This window comes from Callorhinchus milii, unplaced genomic scaffold (assembly GCF_018977255.1).
Source record: "Callorhinchus milii isolate IMCB2004 unplaced genomic scaffold, IMCB_Cmil_1.0 Scaffold20, whole genome shotgun sequence".
In the NCBI taxonomy this organism is placed as follows: domain Eukaryota; kingdom Metazoa; phylum Chordata; class Chondrichthyes; order Chimaeriformes; family Callorhinchidae; genus Callorhinchus; species Callorhinchus milii.
Genome location: NW_024704761.1, coordinates 11,585,093 through 11,608,229, shown reverse-complemented (window position 1 = coordinate 11,608,229; position 23,137 = coordinate 11,585,093). Strand labels below are relative to the sequence as shown.

The 23,137-nt window shown below is 47.8% G+C and overlaps 1 protein-coding gene across 1 annotated transcript; it reads left to right on the top strand.

The window, feature by feature from the left end:
* Positions 1 to 1,907: 1,907 nt before the first annotated feature.
* adap2 (ArfGAP with dual PH domains 2) lies at positions 1,908 to 19,220 on the top strand (the record flags this gene model as incomplete). Its single annotated transcript, NM_001292992.1, is given in 11 exon segments — positions 1,908 to 2,080; positions 7,837 to 7,967; positions 8,744 to 8,835; positions 9,758 to 9,846; positions 10,004 to 10,113; positions 10,574 to 10,720; positions 13,138 to 13,221; positions 14,209 to 14,271; positions 14,487 to 14,564; positions 18,214 to 18,442; positions 18,785 to 19,220. Coding segments are annotated over 11 exon segments (1,146 nt in total). The 3' UTR covers positions 18,817 to 19,220.
* Positions 19,221 to 23,137: the final 3,917 nt, after the last annotated feature.

Below are 23,137 nucleotides of genomic sequence, written 5' to 3'. Positions count from 1 at the left end.
CTCCCTCACTGTGTGTGAGACTCTCTCAATCTGTGTGTGACTCTCTCACTGTGTGTGTGACTCTCTCTCACAGTGTGTGTGTCCCTCACAGTGTGTGTGACTCTCTCTCCCTCAGTGTGTGTGACTCTCTCTCACAGTGTGTGTGACTCTCTCTCCCTCAGTGTGTGTGACTCTCTCTCTCACACAGTGTGTGTGACTCTCTCTCTCACAATGTGTGTGACTCTCTCTCTCTCACAGTGTGTGTGACTCTCTCTCACAGTGTGTGTGTGTGAGACTCTTTCTCTCAGTGTTTTTGTGTGTGTCCCTCACAGTGTGCGTGACTCTCTTTCACACAGTGTGTGTGACTCTCTCTCCCTCAGTGTGTGTGACTCTCTCACAGTGTGTGTGAGAGACTCTCTTTCTCTCGGTGTGTTTGTGTGTGTCCCTCACAGTGTGTGTGTGTGACTCTCTCTCTCTCAGTGTGTGTGTGTGTGAGACTCTCTTTCTCTCAGTGTGTTTGTGTGTGTCCCTCACAGTGTGTGTGTGTGACTCTCTTTCCCTCAGTGTGTGTGACTCTCTCAGTGTGTGTATGACTCTCTCTCACAGTGTGTGACTCTCACAGTGTGTGTGTGTGTGAGACTCTCTCTTTCAGTGTGTGTGACTCTCTCTCTCACAGTGTGTGTGACTCTCTCTCTCAGTGTGTGTGACTCTCTCTCTCTCTCAGTGTGTGTGACTCTCTCTCTCACAGTGTGTGTGACTCTCTGTGTGTGTGTGTGTGTGTGACTCTCTCTCTCTCACTGTGTGTGTGACTCTCTCTCTCACTGTGTGTGTGACTCTCTCTCTACAGTGTGTGTGAGACTCTCTCTCACAGTGTGTGTGTGACTCTCTCTCACAGTGTGTGTGTCTCTCTCTCACAGTGTGTGTGACTCTCTCACAGTGTGTGTGTGTGTGTGAGACTCTCTTTCTCTCACAGTGTGTTTGTGTGTGTCCCTCACAGTGTGTGTGACTCTCTCTCACAGTGTGTGTGACTCTCTCTCACAGTGTGTGTGTGTGTGACTCTCTCTCTCACAGTGTGTGTGTGACTCTCTCTCCCTCACAGTGTGTGTGATTTTCTCAGTGTGTGTATGACTCTCTCTCTCACAGTGTGTGACTCTGTGTGTGTGTGTGTGTGTGTGTGAGAGACTCTCTCTCTCTCTGTCTGTGTGTGACTCTCTCTCTCTCTCTGTGTGTGACTCTCTCTCTCTCTGTGTGTGTGACTCTCTCTCTCACTGTGTGTGTGACTCTCTCTCTCACTGTGTGTGTGACTCTCTCTCTCTGTGTGTGTGACTCTCTCTCTCTCACTGTGTGTGACTCTCTCTCTACTGTGTGTGTGACTCTCTCTGTGTGTGTGACTCTCTCTAGTGTGTGTGTGACTCTCTCTCTCACAGTGTGTGTGTGACTCTCTCTCTCAGTGTGTGTGACTCTCTCTCACAGTGTGTGTGACTCTCTCTCACAGTGTGTGTGACTCTCTCTCAGTGTGTGTGACTCTCTCTCTCACAGTGTGTGTGTGACTCTCTCTCTCACTGTGTGTGTGACTCTCTCTCTCACTGTGTGTGTGACTCTCTCTCTCACACTGTGTGTGTGACTCTCTCTCTCACTGTGTGTGTGTGACTCTCTCTCTCACTGTGTGTGTGACTCTCTCTCACTGTGTGTGTGACTCTCTCTCTCACTGTGTGTGTGACTCTCTCTCTCACAGTGTGTGTGTGACTCTCTCTCACAGTGTGTGTGTGACTCTCTCTCTCACAGTGTGTGTGACTCTCTCTCTCACAGTGTGTGTGTGACTCTCTCTCTCACAGTGTGTGTGTGTGTGTTTGTGGGGAAACGATTCAGGACCTGAAATTAACGCTGAAAAAGTGAACCCTTCGCTCCTTCCCTTTGGTCGGCGATAGATCGGGGGCCGCGGCCAGGATCGGGGGGCGTTTTGAGACCGTTTTGTTTTTCGCCTCCACAAAAGGCTATTGGAATTTATAAATGATGTCGGATCGGGACAGGAATAAAAAAGAGTTATTGGAGTTATTGAAACAACACGGAAACAGCCAGTGCGCCGACTGCGGAATCCCAGGTCAGTGAATACCTCTCACCCCAGTGTGTGGCTGCACTCCACCTCCTTCATTTAACCATGAAACAAATATAATGTTTTTATGTAATAAATTAGCCTCTCACCGAGAAAGCCCTTTAGTTAACGTTCATTTGTTTAGTGAGTTATTCCAGCCCTGGAATAATAAGTTATGGTAAATATAAGTTTCCCACAATCCTGGCAGCGATTTAACACAATAATATAAGCCTTATATTTGGCGCAGAGCCTCCTGGATAGGTGTGGCAATAGGTGTGAGGTGTAGTGACTGTGTTTGTTTTTGCCCAGAAGGTGTCTGACCCACACGGAAACCCATCGCCATACTTAAAGAGTCTCCAAACCAAGCTGAGAATTCCCCACATCCCACTTGCACATGGAAATCCCATGGATAGATTGTTGGAATGGAATGGACGCGCTCTCTCTCACTCTCTCTCTTTGGAGGGATGAGTCCTGCTTACCTAATTCTGGAGAGTATTAGGCACAGGTTGGCAAGAGCCAAGGCTAGGGGACCCCGGAGTGTGCGTTGGGGTAACTGCTGAGTCTAACCAGCTAAACCAGCTCAGTCTTGGTACTTTGGCACCAAACAACCTTGAAATGAACGCCCAGTTTCTATGTCAACCTAATTGAAGGGTTGTCATTACGTGCAAGGTTTTGCCTTTCACATTATCCAGGTATTTAGCTCCTGCACCCTGAAGGCAGCCACTCCCAGACTTTCAGTAAAGACTATACTTCTTCCCTCCTAATCTTCGCTGTGGCCAGGAGCCTCGGGGATTCCCTGCCTCCAGATGCCTGGAATGGATGTGGATCTCTGCCAATCCTTCTATGCTTTAATTAGAACAGTTCAATCAATTCACCCATAGACTGAATCAACTGGGAAAGTGTTTCAAACCTCTCCACCAAAGCAAACTACGAGCTCTCGCTACCCCCTCCCCGCTGCACTGCCCACAGCCAGAGGGACGGTCCCCAAGGGAGGGGTGGGGTTATTTCTTTACACTAATTAGCTCCCTCCACTCCCTCACCCAGGGTCATCAAGGCCAATGGCAGTGCTATCTGCTGCCTCCCTGGCTGCAGTAAATAGACCATCATCAATTCTTGGACCTTATCTTGCATAAAATGGTGACTATTCTAAGTGATTAACCCATGACCAAGAATAATCTATTTTTGTCTTTCCACTGTGACTGTGTACAGTCTTTTATTTCAGTGAAAGATTCCAGTGTTGAACTGGGGATAGTTCTGCCATGAACGGCCAACTTCTGCTTTTCTACTGTACTTCCCATGGTTACCCTTTCTATTAATAAGCCAGTTGCAACGTGAAACTGCTGAACACAGATTTCTCCTCCAAATGGAACTGAATGATGGCCTGAATTTTCATGAACTGCACATCCATGGTTAGGATCAAAATCAAAAGAACATTTTGATTTGCTAGAAATAATAATTCCAAAAAATTAGATTGGTTACTCAACCCATGATTTTTTGTGGAACACTGCTATGTGTAATTGGCTGCATTGTTTCCCCCAAGAGTACAGCCTATATACAACAACAAGATTCCATTTATTGAGCGCCTTTCACGTCGGGAGGACGTCCCAAAGCGCTGTACAGTTGGGTCAGGACCCGAGCAGGGGAGGGAAATGGTCAGGGTGAGGGGAGGGAAGGGAGGGAGCGAGGAGGGGGTAGAGAGTCGAGAGGGGAGCTGAAGGCTGAAGGTCAAAGAGAAAGGTCTTGAGACCGGCCTTGAAGGAGGAAAGGGAGGAAGCGGCGAAGGCACTGGGGGATAGAGTTCCAGAGCCTCGGGGCTGAGAGGCTGAAGGCCCGGCCACCAATGGTAGGGCGGTTGGGGCGGGGGATGTGGAGCAGACCGGTCATGGAGTTGAGGGTAGAGGAGGAAAGGTAGAGTTGGGTGTCATCTGCATACATGTGGAAGTTAACCCCATGTCTGTGGATGATGTCACCACAGGGGGAGCATATAGAGGGTGAAGAGGAGGGGACCGAGGACAGAGCCCTGAGGGACACCACACGAGACAGTGCGGGGGCCGGAGGAAAAAACAATTGTGGAGACAAAGTGGAGACGTTGGGAGAGGTACGACCTAAACCACTCAAGGACAGGGCCTTGAAGGTTTAGGTGGGAGGACAGGCAGTGGAGGAGGATAGCATGGTCGACCGTATCGAATGCTGCCGATAGGTCGAGGAGGACGAGGAGGCAGAGGGAGCCCTGGTCACAGATGGTCAGGATGTCATTGGTGACCTTGACCAGGGCAGTTTCTGTGCTATGGGCAGCACGGAAACCTGACTGAAGGGGTTCGAATAGTGAATGGTTGGAGAGGAAAGAGCGCAGCTGGGAGGCGACAACTCGTTCCAGGACCTTGGACAGGAAGGGGAGGTTGGAGATGGGCCGGTAGCTTGATAGCTGTGACGCATGAAGGGAGGGTATTTTTAAGGTGGGAGTGATGGTGGCAGTTTTTAAGGGAATGGGAATAGAGCCAGAGGAGGGGACAGGTTGACGATGTCTGTGATATGTGGGGCAAGGAGGTGGAGCTGGGAGATAAGGAGTGGAGGGGGGATGGGGTCAAGGGAGCAGGTGGTGGGTTTCAGGGATAGGATGAGTTTGGTGACAGAGGGTGGGGAAACGGGAACGAAGGTGTGTAGGAGAGGATCGGTAGGAGTCGGAGTGTGTGAGGGAAGGGCTGGGTGGTGTGTGGATGTTGGAGTGGAAGTGACCGCGCAGCGAATTCCCGTGATCTTGGTTTCAAGGAAATCCAGCATCTCCTCGCAGTGAAGGTTGGAGGAGATGACCTGCGCGGGGTGGCGGGGGGGACGGAGGAGTTGGGATGTGGTAGAGAACAGTAGCCTGGGGTTGTCCTTCGCCTCCAGGATTATCCTGGAGTAGGAGGACGACTTGGCCGAGGCTAGAGTGGAGCGGTAGATTTTGAGGAGGTCCAGCCAGATTTGTCGGTGGACCGTTAGGCCAGATTTGACGCAGGTGCGTTCAGCGGCCCACACCTGGCTCTTCAGTGAGCAGAGGTGGGTGGTGAACCAGGGGGAGGAGTGAGAGTAGGAGACAGTATAGAAGAGGATGCAGCCAATGCCACAGTATCAGAGGAGACTGTAGAGAAATTGGATAAGATAAGAATAAACTGAGAGAAGGTATTAAAAAGGTTGTCGGTCTCAAGGGAGATAAGTCACCTGGTCCGGATGGGATGCATTCTAGGTTACTGAGGGAAGTAAGGGTGGAAATAACGGAGGCTCTTTCCATCCTCTTTGGACTCCGGGGTTGGTGCCAGAGGACTGGAGGGTTGCAAATGTTTCTCCCCTGTACAAAAAGAGGCAGAAGGATAAACCCGGGATCTACAGGGTCAGTCAGCCTGACGTCAGTAGTGGGGAAACTTCTAGAGACTAATCCGGGACAAAATAAATTTTCATTGAAAAATATGGGTTAATAAAGGACAGTCAACACAGATTTGTTAAAGGCAAATCGTGTCTAACAAACCTGATAAGAGTTTTTTGATGAAGTAACGGAGAGGGTGGGTGAAGGTGGTGCAGTTGATGTAGTTTATATGGATTTTCAAAAGGCGTTTGATAAAGTGCCACATAAGAGACTTGTAGCAAAATAGAAGCCCACAGTATTAAAGGGACAGTGGCAGCGGATACAGAACTGTCAGGGAGACAGAGAGCAGAGAGTGGTGAACGGTTGTTTTTCTAACTGGAGGGAAGTGCAGTGGTGTCCCCCGGGGTCGGTATTGGGACCACTGCTGTTTGTGATCTATATAAATGACCTGGACTTGGGTATAGGGAGTACAATTTCCAAGTTTGCAGATGATACTAAGCTATGAAAAGTAGTAAACAGTGTGGAGGACAGTAACAGACTGTAAGAGGACACAGACAGACTGGTAACGTGGGCCGACACGCGGCAGATGAAGTTTAATGTGGAGAAATGCAAAGTGATGCATTTTGAGAGGAAGAATGAGGAGAGGCAATATAGCTGATGGGACAATCTTACAGGGGGTGAAGGACAGAGAGACCTGGGGGTCATATAGTAAATGTTTGAAGATGGCCGGACAGGCAGATAGAGCTGTTAAAAAAGCATCCGGGACACTGGGCTTTATGAATAGGGCATAGAATACACAAGTCAGGAGGTTATGATGAACCTTTATATAAAACACTGGTTAGACCTCAGTGAGAGATTGGGTTCAGTTCTGGGCCCCACACTTTAGGAAGGATGTCAAGGCATTGGAGAGGGCGCAAAGGAGATTTACCAGCCTCTCAGCCCCGAGGCTCTGGTACTCTACCCCCAGTGCCTTCGCCGCTTCCTCCCTTTCCTCCTTCAAGGCCGGTCTCAAAACCTTTCTCTTCAACCGTGCCTTCAGCTCCCCTCTCGACTCTCTACCCCCTCCTCGCTCCCTCCCTTCCCTCCCCTCACCATTTCCCCCCAATGCTCGGGTCCCGACCCAATTGTCCAGCACTTTGGGACGTCCTCCCAACGTGAAAGGCGCTCTATAAATGAAATCTTGTTGTTGTTTAAGAGAGAAGCAGATAATTATTTGGGAGGAGAGGTTTGCAGGGCTATGGGGAGAGTGGGGGAGTGAGGGTTGATTTGGAAGCTCTTTTCGAAGAGCCGGCACAGAAACGATGGACCAAATGGCCTCCTTCTGTGCTGTATGATTCTATATTATTCTGTGAAGCGCTTTGAGACTTCTCAATGATGTGATAAGGCATTATATCAAATCCAAGGATTATTATAATTGAACATGCATTCCCGTGCGCTGTTCCCTAGAAATATTTTACTTTGATTTTATTTTTCTCATATAATGATAATAATCCTTGCATTTGATGGAGCGCCTTATCAGGTCTTCGAGACGTCTCAAAGCGCTTCGCAGAATAAACTAAAGTGAATTGACTGTATATTTTGTGGGCGAAAATTTTCTTCCACGTGAAAAGTACTGTACGTGTATGTGTAAGTACTTTGGACTCTGCTGTCCCAGGAGCTGAGCTCCAACTGTTGGAGGTGTCCTGGGCTTTACCTGCTTCTGTCCTGACGAAGGAACGGTCATGGACTCACTCTCTCTCCATAGATGCTGCCTGACCTGTCAGGGAGTTGTTTTCGTGCTGCAGTGCTGGTTTCTGACACCAGAGGTCCTCACTGAGCTGTGGGTGTGCGGTAGCGCCCTCGTGTGGCAGCAAAAGGAACTGCAGTTTACAGCACTCGTTTGTCACTCTCTCTCTCTCTCTCTCTCTCTCGTCTTTATTTTTTTCTACAGTGCACTGACCTGCAATTGAAACATGTGGAAGATGATACTGTTTGTATTTGGAAGTACTTAATTGTATTCAGTTCGAGGGTTAACTGTATTTATACAATACAGAGGTATAAGAGGGTGTGTGTGAGCGCCATCATTTTCATGGCAGGTAATGACCCGTTATGTTCGGTGCCCCATCTCCTGAGTCAGTGAGGAGGAAGTTACTGGTGTTACTTTTCTTGCTCATCTGCAATAACAGAGAATAACAATTAATTGGAAGAAAAAAAAACAGGACTTTGCGAACACCTTGTACGTAAGTCTGACCTTTGCACAGATATAAAACATAAAGGTTTTGACCAGCTCTGTATTTGGCACTTTGTATTTGGGATTTCTTTGCTGCTCGCAGTGGTTTCAGTCGTTCTTCACATTTATTCATAATATTAGATGTTGAAAATGGAAATTCTTGGATCTGTCGTCAGCGTTTCACACTGTATTTTCTGCCTCTTTTCACCGCAGAACCGGAGTGGGCCTCCTACACCCTAGGGATATTTGTCTGCCTGAATTGTTCAGGAATGCATCGCAACCTTTCAGGCATCAGCAAAGTCAAATCCATCCGGCTGGATTTCTGGGAAGATGATTTGGTTGAGGTAGTTACTGATTCTATTCCAGCCCAGGACAATATGTGGGGAGGTGGGAGGGGTTGGGTGAAAGAGCCACATAGTGAGAAATAATGGAGGGGGGTGGGCGGGGGGTTAAGTGTGAGACAGGTAGACAGCCACACAGGCGGACAGACAGATACTGAGGACAAAGTATAAGGAATATGGTGAAAAGGAAATGGGATCAACCGATATGCCATGTTGATGGGCTAAATGGCTCCCTCCTTATCGCATGTTAATTGAATCATAGAATTATATAGTACTGAAGGAGGCCATTTGGCCCATCATGCCCGTGATGGCTCTTTGAAAAACCTATCCAAATTAATCTCACTCCCCCAAAGTCCTGCAAATTTGTCTTCCCCAAATATCTATCTACTTCTCTCTTGAAAGTTATCACCAAATCAGCTTCCATCAGCCTTCCAGGCAACGCATTCCAGATCCCAACACCTCGCTGTGTGAAAATAATGTTACCAATAAAAGGTCTCCACATGGAAAAGAACTTGGTTCTCCATTGAGGAGAACACAAATGAACAAATCATTTCACACAAATGAACCAGATTGAAGAGGTGAGGGTGATGGGCCACGTTCTAACACCTGCTGCCCTGCCCTGATTCCACCCTAATTAGGTAAAACATGACAGGTTGTTGTGGCTGAGGCAAGGCCTCAGGATTGGGGTGGAAAAACTCAGGCGATGAAGAAATTACAAAAGAGATAAATATATAAAAGAACAAAAACTGATTTTAAAAAATCTTTCCTATTTTGTGCAGCGCATGAAAACCCAAGGAAACCTTGTTGCCAAGAATCACTTTGAGGCAGATGTTCCTCTTTTCTACTACAGACCACAAGCCTCTGACTGCATGTAAGGAGCAAATAAACACCAGTTCCTGACACGAGAAACAGGAGTATCTGTGGCTGAAAGACGACAACCCTGAAGCCAGGCAGACACGGAGCGGTCCATACTAACATGAATAGCACATGAGCACCTCTCATATAGCATCACATATACAAGTGCTTTACTAAGATGGTGTGGGTTACTGAGTAAGATGGGCAGATGGGGGAGAGGAGGAAGGTGACAGAAACTCTGCCAAACAGAGGTTTCTAAGAAACATTTTGATAGTAAGAGCGTTGGGTGGAGGGGCTTTGGGCGAACGGGGCTGTAGTGGGTTTACGTTTATGTGTGTACATTGTTTGTTTATCATTTAAGGTCAGGCCCCTGATGGTGAGGTGGGAGTGGGTGTGGGTTTGCCAGGCAACCTCAGGTAAGTGGGGAAAACCCATCCCCCCATCACCAGTCATCGAGGGGTTAATTTTGACTGAATGTTGTGCCGGGCGTGGGCTGCCACAGGAGGGCAATTAGGGAGGAAATGATCCCACCACAAACAGTACCCTGTGCGCACGGCTGGGCAGCGAGAAAGACCCTGGCATTGATTCTGGGCCTAATGGACAGATGTTTAGGGGCCGTTTTAGTGCAGTTCAAACACAGAGCCATGTTTAAAGGGATATGGTCGCCATAGTAACCCCCCAAAGTGCTGGCTAATCATCATCCTGTTCATGAGCCCGGATTACATCCTCACTCAGGGAAACCTGCCAACGCTGGACTTTAACCGGAGGAAATGAATCCTAAAGAAGATCTCATTTATCTGGAGAGCAGATAGCAGGCTGTGGTGGGGTAGATACACTGAGTGATTAGAGAGAGAGAGAGAGTGAGATGCACTGACTTTATCTGACCTTGTTCTTACCTCCCTGGCTGTTGTCTGAGATAACTTTTTTGCTTACTTCAGGGTTCTGAAAGATCAGTGGATCAGAGCCAAGTACGAGCGTGAGGAGTTCACAGGTGTTGACTCTCAGAGACAAGCAGCCTACACATCAGGTAATACTCGCCCCTCCCTGGGTACAGACGTACACATGGGGTACTGTACGGGTTGGGGGGGGAGCATTAGGAATTCACCTAGAACTATCTCTNCCCCCTGCCACTCCCTTGATCAGTCAATTTTCATTCTTTGCCACTTGTGTCCTTTCCTCTGTAGGTAAACGAGTTGGGGAACTCTGGAAACGTGGGAGGGACAACGGAACATTTCTGAAGAGAAACTTTATCCTGTCACAGAAAGAGGGAACTTTACAGTATTACGTCAAGGAGGTAAAGCCCACCCGCCAGGCTAGGAGTTTCCACCCTTCTCGCTTCCCATCGCTTTCAAACAGCTGTTTGCCGGACAAGCTGTGTACAAGGTGGCTGCCCTCCTTGCCCAAAAAACACTAAATACAACAGCTTGCCTTTATCTAGCGTCCCTCACGCTATCTAGCGTCCCCATGGCGCTTGTCAGTGGTGGGTGGAGTCCTGTGAAACACTTTGAGACATGAGCCCCACAAACCCAATGTATCAGATGCAAGGATTGCTCTTGTTAGTGTCTCGTATGAAACGTTACAAGATCCAAACCCGCACGAAGGGCACTATATAAAGGCAAGTTGTTGTTATCAAATAGCCACTTCACTAAAACAAGAATATTAATTCACACTCACTGGACGTATTGACGATATAAGAGTTGATATCCAACGTGAAGATGTTTTTGTTGAACGAGGAATGATGGTATATGTGACAGGCTAAGGGACCGAAGGCTGTGATTCGAGTGGCTGATCTGAATGCCACCTTACAGCCTGAAAAGGTTGGGAACCCCAATGGGATGCAGATCTCTTACCTGAAGGACGGACGCACGAGAAACATGTTTGTGTATCATTCAAAAGGAAAGGTAAGGCCCCTCCGCCCCCTGCCCCGCCCCATCCCTCTCTCCACAGCCTCCCAAGCTCTGCAGCCCACACCCTCTCCCGCGCTCACTACCGTGAGCCCATCTACATCAGACTCACCTGGCTCCGTGTCCTCAGCAAACTGACTGCAATCTTTCAATCTCTCTCTGCAATCTCCTCCAGTCCTGCTCTCCCATCTACTCCCTCTGCCCAGCATACCCACTAGCAGACGAGCGAGTTTTCAGCCCATTATCTCTTCCCTAAACCTCTCGGTCATCCTCAATACTTTTGCCTGTACCGCCTCCTACTCACACACTGGTACACCAGCCACCGCCGAATGCACCTGGCACAAATTCAATTTAACCATCAGATCTGGCAGGATTGCACCAAGACCTACCGCTCGGTCCTCGCCTCAGCTAAGTCATCCTTTTATTCCCAAATCATCTTGAAAGCGAAGGACAATCCCAGACTCCTCTTTTCTACTATTAACCAACTCCCCCACCGCCCTCCCATGCTTCTGGCCTCCTCTCCTCCAACCCCAGATGCGAGTTGATGGATTTCCTCGAGTCCAATGTCGAAGTGATCTGGTTTGCCGCCTCTACTGCCACCCACTCCCCTTCCAGCCCCCACCCATCCCTCCCTCCACACTTTTGACCCTGTCTCCCTCCCTTCGCTCAACTCCACCATTTGCCGTATGAAACCCACCACCTGGTCCCTTGACCCCTCTCCTCATCTCCACCTTGCCCCTCTACTAACAGACTTCCCTGTCCACAGGCACTGTACCCATCCCCCTAAAGACAGCCGTCATACCCCCACACTCAAAAAATCTTCCCTTGACCCATCTCTGCTCTCCCAACTATCGCCCCATTTCAAACCTTCCTTTTCTTTCCAAGGTCATGGAATGAATCATCGCTTCCCAGCTTTTTCCTTCCCTCTCCCAGCATTTCTTTGATGGACTCCCCCAATCTGGGTTTTGTGCTGCTCACAGCACAGAGCTGTGTCAAGGTGATAAATCACATTCTGTCCACCTGCGATCAGGGCCATCTCTGTCTCCTCGTCCTTCTCGACCTCTCTTGATACCGTCGACTACTCAAATCTTCTCCACCACCTCTCCTCTCGCCTCCACCTCAACGGTTCTGTTGTTGCCTGTTTCCAATCTTACCTTTCCCAACATCTGTGCTTTGTGTGCACAAACAGCTTCTCCTCTATCCCCCACATTGTCACGTGTGGCGTCCCTCAGGGTTCTGTCCTCTGTACCCTCCTCTTCAATCTATCATTGGCGGTTAGGCATTCAGCATCTCTGTCCCCACACTCTGGAACTCTATCCTGTAATCCCCCGCCTCACCCCCTCTCTTGTCTCCTTGAAGTCCCGTCTAAAGATCTTCCTCTTCAATTGTGCCTTCTACCCCCTCTACCCTCCACCTATCCTGACACCAACTCCCAGTTTGGTTCCAAAACCCGACTGTCCAGTGGCTTGGGACGCCGTTCCGACGTGAAGGGCGCTATACGAGTGTAATTTATTGTTGTTTCTTACCTCCTGTTCTCTGGTACTCCCTCCCACAACCTCTCCGCTTTGCGCCCTCTCGTTTTTATATCCCCTCTCTGATAGCGGGTGTAGACTCCATGGAGTAAACATTAAGTTTCTTTGATTCCTACAAACCAGTGCCCCCCCCACACCCCTCTATTCAGTGAACCAGAACCACACCTGAAAGGTGATTCCAGACATCTTTGTCTGGGGGGGGGGATGGTGGTGGGGGGATGGTGGGGGATGGTGGGGGTGGTGGGGGATGGTGGGGGTGGTGGGGGATGGTGGGGAGTGGGGGTGGGGGGATGGTGGGGATGGTGGGGGTGGTGGGGGATGGTGGGGATGGTGGGGGGGTGGGGGGATGGTGGGGGATGGTGGGGGATGGGGGGTGGGGGATGGTGGGGGATGGTGGGGGGGTGGGGGATGGTGGGGGATGGTGGGGGATGGTGGGGGATGGTGGGGGTGGTGGGGGATGGTGGGGGTGGGGTGGGGATGGAGGGGGTGAAGGGGGTGGAGGAGGGGTGGGGGGTGGAGGGGGGGGATGGAAGGGGGTGGGGGGGTGGAGGAGGGGGTGGGGGGATGGAGGGGATGGAAGGGGGTGGGGGGTGAGAGGGGGATGGTGGGGGGTGAGGGGGGGATGGTGGGGGGGTGAGGGGGTGAGTGGGGGGTGAGAGGGGATGGTGGGGGTGAGGGGGGGTGGAGGAGTGGGGGGTGAGGGGTGGGGGGGTGGAGGAGGGGGGTGGGGGGATGGAGGAGTGGGGGGTGAGGGGGGATGGTGGGGGGTGAGGTGGAGGGGGGTGAGGAGGTGGTGGGGGGGTGAGGGGGGTGGGGGGGGGGTGGAGGGGCTGCGAATCTCTGACACGTGTCGTCTCCCCTGAACGTGTCTTTGCTCTACAGGAAATCGTGGACTGGTTGAACGCCATCAGAGGAGCGCGTCTCCAGTATCTGAAGGAGGCGTTTCCAACACTGAGCGACAGTAATGTAAATACAGCGGTGACCCGACTGTGGGGGGGACTGGGGGGGGACTGGGGGTGGGGGACTGGGAGGGGGGACTGGGGGGGGGTGACTGGGGGGGACTGGGGGTGACTGGGGAGGGGCGCGCGTGTGAGGTGTTTGTTTGTGTGTTTGTGATGGGGGTGTGTGTGAGAGCTGTTTGTCTGTATGTGAGGGTATCTGAGCTGTGTGTGGGTGTGTGTGTGAGGGGTGTGTGGGTGTGTGTGTGAGGGGTGTGTGTGTGAGGGGTGTGTGGGTGTGTGTGTGAGGGTGTGGGTGTGAGGGGTGTGTGTGTGATGGGGTGTGTGTGGGTGTGTGTGTGTGTGTGTGTGTGTGTGAGGGGGTGTGTGTGTGTGTGAGGGGTGTGGGTGTGAGGGGTGTGTGGGTGTGTGTGTGAGGGTGTGGGTGTGTGTGTGAGGGGTGTGTGTGTGTGTGTGAGGGTGTGTGTGTGGGGTGGGGTGTGTGTGTGAGGGGTGTGTGTGGGTGGGTGTGTGTGAGGGGTGTGTGTGTGGGTGTGTGTGTGTGTGTGAGGGGGTGTGTGTGGGTGTGTGTTTGTGGGTGTGTGTGTGTGTGTGTGAGGGTGTGTGTGTGTGTGGGTGTGTGTGTGGGTGTGTGTGTGTGTGTGAGGGGGGGGGTGTGTGTGGGTGTGTGTGTGTGGGTGTGTGGGTGTGTGTGTGTGGGGGTGTGTGTGTGGGTGTGTGTGTGAGGGGGTGTGTGAGGGTGTGTGTGTGTGAGGGGTGTGTGTGTGTGTGAGAGCTGAAATGACATATTTCAAGACCCCAATATTGGGATCTATTATGTCTTTTGCAAATTGTGTGTAGAACCTCTGCAAAACCATTTGCAGATGGTGTGCAAACACATGGCCACAAAGGGAATTCTCAATGAATAAAACGTATTGGTTGTTAATTACACAACTGCAGAGATTATTCTGGGACTTGGGAGGTGACTCAGTCACATGCGGGTGTTGTATTTCAGCTGTTGCCAAGATTAACCAGGAATTACGCGATGGAGGGCTACATGGAGAAGACTGGCCCCACGGTATGTGTAACAAACCCTAACTAATCACAAACTAGTGTTAGTCGTGTGGTTCATAGCTCTGAGCCTAGTGGCTCAGCTGCTCACGCTCACACCTCAAGCTCAGAAGCTTGTGGGTTCCTGATGCTCCAGCACAGGGCTGGGGCGGTTATAGGTTCTGTATCTTGAAATGATCTTGGGTCAGAGAACAAAGTACTAACAGACGGTCTTTGCTGCAGCAACGCGAGCCTTTTAAGAAGAGATGGTTCACTCTGGACGCACTCGATCGCAGACTGATGTATCTCAAGGATCCGCTGGTGAGTTATATTTCTGAGCGTTGACCGTGTCAAGTGTTCATGGGGGAGGAGAGGCTCTCACTCACATCCCATCAAATAGGCAAATACGCGCAGACGCAGGCACATAGCACTCACACACACTTAAGTTCGGGTTTTGTTGGATAGTGATCAACAATGGCCACTGTGGTCCATTATGTTAAGCCCGACTTTCAAATTAAAATCTAATTTAATAATTTTCCAGAATTCTGCACCATCTCAAACTTTAAGATAAAACAGTCTTTAACGTCCGCTGAACAAACGGGACATGAAAGAACCCGCGACAATATTCAAAAACAAAAGTGAGTTTCTCCTGCCGAGTCCCAACAAGTTATGTAGTCACTCAACAACAAGTAAATTACATTTGTAAAAGCACCTCACATTGGGAGGACATCTCAAGGCGCTGGACAGAGTTTTGGACCCGAGGTCGGGAGTGTGGAGGGCTGGGGGGGGGGAAGCGGGAGATCGAAAGCACAGTCAGAGGGTCGACACGGATCTTGAAGGAGGTGAGGGAGGGGGCAAGACGGAGGCCCTGTGGGATGGAGTTCCAGAGGGTGGGGGCAGAATGGCGGAAGGCCCGCCCGCCAATGGTGACGAAGCAGGCCGGAGCCCACTGAGCGGAGTGAGCGAGCAGGATGGTAGGGGGAGCAAGATCATGGAGGGCTTTGAAGGCGAGGACCCGGATCTTGAACTGTATCCTGTGTGATGGGAAGGCAGTGGAGTCAGGTGACGAAGGGGGTAATGGGGTCACAGAGCCTGGTGAGGGAGAGGACACGGGCCGCAGAGGTTTGAATGATCTACAGCCAATGGAGGGAGGAGTTGGGGAGGCCGACGAGCAGGGAGTTTGCAGTCAAGCCTTGATGTAATGAAAGCGGGTGAGAGTTTTGGCGGCATGCGATATGAGACAGTGGCAGAGCCGGGTGACGTTGCGGAGGTGGGGGAAGGCAGAGCGGGTCATGGCACAGATGTGGGGTAGAAAGGATAGTTGAGGGTCAAATAAGACCCCAAGGTTCCTGACTGGCTCAGCGAGGTGGAGTGAGCCCCATGGATGGTGATGCTGTCCGTGCCTGAGGTGAGGATGGGAGCCAATCAGTCTGTGTCGGTCTTGTTGATGTTCAACTGAAGAAAATTAGCTCTCATCCGCAATAAAACGCAAAATTAGAAAAGGGTTTGATAAGATTAACATAAATAGGCTGTTTCCACAGGTTGGGGAATATGCAAGGATTATTATTATAGTATTATGTTTCAGAGCAGTTTATGGTGAGTTGCAGTTTTTTTAAAAAATTGTAAATCTGGGGGACTGCAGAAAAGAGTAATGATCTGAAAGGAAAAATCCTAAAAATAAAATAAAAGAGCAAGAGAAGAAAGACTGAGAAAGAGGTCTGATCATGGGAGACAGTAAAAGGAGTATAGTTAGATTATGTAAGAAATGTGCAGGAGTACTGTATAATAAACAGACAACACATTGCAAAAGGAGAACATTCTGCCAGAATAAAGACAGTCAAAGATTAGGAATTCACAGAAATGAATTGCTGAAGTGGAAGTGAAAGTGCTACATTTGAACTTCAGAAAGAGTTTACCAGAGCTCCAATTTAAAAGCAAATGGAGTCTATAATGACTAGAAGATGAGCAAAGTGGTAAGAACCAAACGGGCAGTGCTTAGACAATGAGTAGCTCCAAGACGACTGAGAGTTGGGAGAATGGTTTGAGTGAGGCGGACTTACCAGCCAGGAGAGAATAACTGAGAATTGATAAGGAAGAAAGTCTTGAAGAATCAAGCAGACTTAGAGAGACTACTCACAACAATCATTCAAGATCATACAACCTAAGGAGGTTTTGTTGGAAGAAATACAGTTGACATGTGTTGCAAGAAGGTGTTGTTTCAGTGTTGGCATCGAGCGCAATTAGAATCAGAATCTAAACTTGTCTTACATGTGTTTGCCTTTACCTTCTATACCATACTGAACTAGACTAAAATCAGGAAATACTATATGAAACCCATATAACAAAGCAATAATCAGAGGCCTGAGACTGATTTGAGTTTTTATTAATAACCTTTTGCCTTTTACAAAGAAAGTGTAATATAAAGCATCTGTTCAATAAAATATTGTACACAAGGCCTGAACCTTTGCTAGTGTGTATGTGTGATGGGGAGCAGAATCTGTAATCTGCAGCTATGCTATGAGGCAAGTTATTTAATTAAAAATAGGACTTACTTTTTAATGAAGTCTCACTTACTATGTTATTGTCTGAGGGGTTTGCATGTGTCACACAAGGCAACAGGAACAAGCCTGTTGCATTCATCTGATCCAAGGTGTCGGTAAACATTCTGCGTTGGTCTAGATTTTCTTTATGAATGAACATTTTAGCCTGTGCAGAATTTGGCCAATAATAATAATCCTTGCATTTGGTGCAGCGCTCTTCATGTCGGGAGGAGGTGCCGGAGTGCTTCACAGGATTTCCTGTGATGTAGAGTGACTGTATATTTGTAGGAAAAATAGTTCTGTTCAATTTTGAACCCCACTCTCTGAAGTTCTGAAAAGAACGTACAGAAAGTTGACTTCAAAATCCAGGACTAAATTTAATAAATTATGCAAGAATGGTATACTAATAAAATAAATCTAGATACAGGTTGAATTTTATCCAAAGCCTAACTGAAGGATTAAAGCTTCAAAAACATCAACAAGTCATAGGATTTAATATCCAATGAATCATTGAGAAATAGTATTGCTTTACACATTACTAGCTGTACCTATTGCAGCTACGCTTGCAACCAGTTTCATTTAATTGGCCCTCTCTTATCTGGCGTTTTTATTTGTCCTTGAAAGGCTTGATCTTTGCTTCTTAGGCATCTTTATTCCTTAAGATTAAGAAAATGTTCTATTGAACTTGTTTACACCCCTTGTTCACATATTTGCACACATATCCTTTTGGGAGGATTCCTGGTTGGGAGGACTCCTGTTGGTGTCGGTTAGATAGGCATTTCGTCTTTATCAGTATAGATTACATTTGTAGAGTGCCCTTCACATCAGGAGGACATCCCAAGGCGCTGGACAGTCAGGGATTTGGATGCAAATAGGGGCTTAGAATCAAGAGGGGTGGAGGATAGTGCCTTGGGACGTCCTCCCGACGTGAAAGACACTATACAAATGTAATTTTTGTTTGTGTTTGATAGGGTAGCCAAAGGCACAGTTGAAAGGGAGGGTTTTGTGACATGTCTTGAAGGAGGGAAGGTAAAGGGATTGAGGATGGAGTTCCAAAAGTTCAGCAGAGCGGCTGAAGGCCCAACCGCCGATGGTTGGGTGGGGGATGTGGAGCAAGCCACGGCCTGCTGAACAGAGGGAGCAGACAGGTTGATAAGGGATTAGCAGGTCAGAGTTCTATCCTGTGGGGCATGGGGAGGCAGTAGAGCTGGGTGAGGGTGGGGGTGATGGGGTTACAGAGCCTGGCAAGGGTGGGGGTGATGAGGTCATGGAGCTTGGCACTCACTTCAAGGTTGTACGTGGGCCTTTATCCAAAATTGGCTATGACATTCCTACAAAAACATTCACTACAATTAACAACAATTCCTGGTAAAATGCTTCCAAGACAGTTTGATGTTATAGGTATCATTGATTACTGTGCTTTTCCCCAGGATGCCTTTGCACAGGGAGAAGTGTTCATCGGTAACTCTGAGTGCCACTATAGCGTGAAGGAGGGGTTGCAATCCAGGTCCAGAGGCAACAGGTGGTCTCATGGATTCACACTTGTGACTCCAGAGAGGGCTTTCCTCCTGACGTGTGAGAACGAACAGGATTTCAAACAATGGATGGCAGCCTTCAGAGAGATTATCCTTCGGCCCATGTCTGCCCAGGATTACACAAGTAAGGAATCCTATCAATCACATACAGGGGCAAGCTTGGGAGCAAGTAGGTGTCAGAATCCTACCGACTGCTCAGAGTTGCCAAACCCTGGGTCTGGGTCTCAACGTAGACCTGAGCCACACAGAGCAAGGAGCACCCAGGCTCTCTCCCAGTCTGGGGAGAGAATGCGAAGCCTCAGTACCACTAAGCTAAAGAGAGTGGGGAGAATATCATCCATGGTTCCTGCTCCCAAGACACCGTGGGGCAGCCTCCACTGGATTGGGGTAGAGAGTAAATTGGGGATCATGGAGTGACATCAGATTGGAGAGGTGGGAGTGACGAAGTTTCTGTTTTTATCCCTAGTTGAGGCAACTTTCAGACGCAGGCAGAGGTGACTCCAGGAGAGAGTGTCTCTCGGTCAGACCATACTCGAGCAGCGAGGTATCGAGGACTGCCCAGAAGTTGAAGGAAAAAGTTACCGTTTGGTGCTCGGTTCTGCCAAATACAGTGTGAGACAGTGACAGATAGAATCACAGAAGAGCCATGCTGCACTGTGTGGCACACAGCCCTGGGTCCATGACCTGGATGAGCTTTCTTCACAAAACAGATGACTAATTAAAACTGACTTTACATTTTGAAACCCTTTAAAACACTTCACAGAATATATTGCAAAGTGGAGTGACTGTATATTTTGTGGGTGAGACACAGTAGCCAATTACAGTTGTGGATCAAGTGACCAAATTTTGGTTAGAAGAAAATGTTAAGAATCCTGCTTTTCCCATAAAACCTGTTAATACTTACTGTATTTCAATGATCTAATTCATTTAATATAATTTATAGATACCGCTTTAACAGTGGTTTGTGGCAGACTTGCACATTCACACCACCCGCCCTGGAAAGATTTTGCTCTAACCTCTCCTTTGTTTATTATTGACTAACTTTTTGCTCTCTCATCGCTGACTCACCCAGATTTGATTCTTTATCCTAGTTGAAAGTTTTTGTAAATAACTCAAACCAGTTCTTGTATCATTCAATCTGTTGACTGTTCAGTGCCTGCCGATATTTGGTTGTTGGGAATTCTGTTGAATACAAAAACAAGACCGACCACTACATATAAACACACACTACTCAGCACAGATTTGCCCAAAAAATGTTTAATAAGACACTAAAGCATCTGGATACTCTCCGGTGAAGCAGAGCGCGCAGATGAGTGAAAGGAGGAAGAAAAAATATCAATGTATGAAGACCAGACAATACACAATGACTGAAGAACTCACACATCTTTCGTTCTACATTGGTGTATTTTCTAGTTATCCAAGATTGAACTATATTACCCAAATATCTAACTTGGTAATAGCGTGCTGAAGCAAACCTTTTTTGGGGAAGTGTTGACCTGACATGAAAATCCTGTTCAAATGAGGAGTCAACCCGTGCACCCAACAGTACGCATCTCCTCTGCAAAGGACATCTTTCCAGGCACTATCTCCATAGCTCAACTTTCCCCCCCCCATCCGTTTCATTTTCGACAATACTGGAGTGCATTAGAACAAACAGTGAAAAGACAAGAGAACGTCACGGCAGGACAGACCAAGGAGAGAGGGAGGTAGTTATTTCCAAAATGTTGCACCCAAACACGAGATAAGCTGTAAGTTTTAAATGTTAGATTATTCCAGGCCAAGCCAATTGCACCATCTATCCTCTCCCCGCACACTCCACCCACTTTAAAAGTGATCAAGATTGAACAGGATTTGTACATGACCCATTGTCACTGCTTGTATAGAGATGTAATCTCTGTACAGCCAGCTCCTCAGCTGACAGTAAAACCTGTATTAAACATTACACCTCACCACCCTTTAGGTAGCTTGGGTGTGGATCCTGGATAATCCAGCGCCTTGGGAAGTCCTCCTGATGTGAAAGCCGCTATGTAAATGTAATAAATTTTTTGTTTAGCCAAATAACCTTTGCCTCCAGCCCTCTCGCCCCATTGGTTATGTATTCAGTACTAGAGAGAATCAGAAGTGAAGGATGAAAGGCGATAAATGGATGCAGCTCAAACCTGATGAAATAGAGAAACCGCATGTCCTGCCGCTGTAAACAGGATTTCAGTAGTGCAGACATCATGTAACCAATACACCTTCAGGCAGGGCATCACCACATTAGTTATTCATGTTGTTGCTTCCACCGCAGAAGAGAAGAATGTTTATTAATGTTCCATATATACACATTTACAGTCAGCAGCTGGCACCAGTGTGTTTACAGGACTCTGTGTGGATGCACATGAGTCGGGTGTTAGCGGATTGTTCCACTTCGTTACCCTGTAACACGCCCCTGGCAATCGGTCATCAAACACTTTTACAACAGACAAGCCCAGGTCTCACGACTGGTAAAATCTCCAGGAACAACCACAGCTGGAGCTTGTGCCAGTCTTTCCTGGAGTATTGGTCACTTCACTGCACAGCTCTCGCTCACCCTGGCAATTTCTCCATTTCAGCTTCAAAGGAGAGGTGCACTGCCCTCCAACATCAAGTGGACATCGCTGATCCTTTGCTCTGGAAGGAGGATGGTACAGAATGGGGGGGAGGGGGGGAGATAGCCTCCCACCAGAGGCAAGCACACAGGCCAGGATATTTACTTCAATTACCACTTCACTGGTTACCTGCCTACGTGGCAAAATATTAAATGTTTAGAAACAAATCCCTTATGATTTCAAGACACCCCTCCCTTCCGCAAGCTGGTCCGGATTCTGACCAGCTCAGTAACACTACATAAGAAGTGGTTTTCGGATCAGTGAGCAAGTACCATCCAATATAGGTTTTACTGTCAACTCACTGGAATATATTGTTAAATAGCTCCTTTCTGTACATTACTTCTAACGTCTCTATACTTTGAAGGAACACTTTCACCACTATTAACCACACTGTTCAGAGAAGCAGATACTTACAGATTAAACTAACCTGTACTGCCAGCGCTCTTGGCAATTCCTTTCCTACACGTTAAAAAGCAAGTGACGAAACGCTGCTGAATATAGTTTAACTGAAACAAAAATTATGTTGAAGAAAATCTCAGTTTTGAGTCCAGGGAATCGTCCAACGTTAAATATGATGAACATTTTTGTGAACCACGATTATTAAAAAAAATCAGTTTTACAAGTCAATGAAACAAATGAAAAAAATCAGGTCAATTTTATTGTTGGGAAAAACATTCAGTGTTTTTGTGAAAATTTAAACCCTCAAAGCAACCACACCTAGTCTTTCTCCCGACCCTCTGTTCCGCACAGGACACCAGTGAAAATGCATGTACTTAGGTCTAATATGAAATATGCTGGATGAAGGCACCAACTCAATTAATCTACGATATCTCATAAACACCAAAAGGATGAATAGATCCCTTCAACAATCAACGTTCTAATCCCAGAAGCCAAAACGCTTATTTCCTCACCCCTTTCAAAATTGTTTAAATTCTGCAAAATAAAGTTAAGGTCTAGCTGGGGGAATCCTAAACATACACGAGGTGCCACAGAGACTAGGTTGGAAGGCTTTACCACATCCATCCATCCTCATGCTGTGCAGGACATGGATTTAGGCTGAAAGGAACGAATAAACCACCCACCCTGCCACATACACTGCCTTCCATTGCTCCCTGCCTGTGCTAAGGGAGTGATAACTGATACATCCACAAGTAACGTAACTTACTCCTCACCATTACATTGCTAGCCTGGTTTCAGATGTTTGCTATTTAAATTGTAGACTTCACTGCTATCAACATTTAATGCACAAATGATTTGACTCTGAAGGCATCTTCATACTATAATGGTTCATGTGTTTGCTGGAAATATGTAAAGCAGTGATGACTTTTTATAGGGTAGAGCTGTAGAAATTTAAGCTTTTAACAGACCACTCCAATTGACTACTGACCAATACGTTGCACATCAATGGCAATAATAATAATAATGGGTTTGCAGAGTTCACAGGTGGAAGCATGGGGGGGGGGGTGAGATATAATCCAATTCATATATCTGAATAATTTATCAATGTCAAAAGATGTCTGTGTGGCCAAGGAATCACTGGTCCCAATACACTACAAGAAAAAGTACATTTAAGTCCCATTATGGTTTAATGTGGTCCCAATCTGTTTCTAGTGCCTTCAATGAAGTCTGCCACCTCACTTATACTTAAATACTTAATCCCAATGATGAATGTTCTCTTAACAGATTTGGTAGAACAAAATCTATAATTCTACAGGTGGAGAGCCTCAGTACCCAGTTCAGTCTCACCCTCATACTTCACTGAAAGACTTAAAATATTGCACTTTGTTTTAAAATTAACTTTCTTACCTTTTGATTTTACTGCTCTTCTGGACCTGAAGGCCTTTTTGACCTACCTCAGACGCATTAGGTAATGGTAGTTTACAAAAGCGCCCCCTCTCCCGGTGAACAAGAAACAAGAAACCCAATAACAAGAGATTCTTTAGTCAAGTAGGACGTGAATTGCCAACACAGCTCTTTCATGCCTGACCCTCATGCCCTAGTGAGGGGTAATTACAAACTACTTTACCATTGTGTTTGGCTCAGAGAAAGGTTGCGGTAGGAGGGAAGACCAAATGGAACCAATGAGAGGCAATAAATGGGCAGGTGCGTCTCCTTTGATTTCAGCTGCCAACACCGAAGTGGGAGGCAAGCACACTACCCAACTTCAATCAAGGTCTGCTGAGAGATAG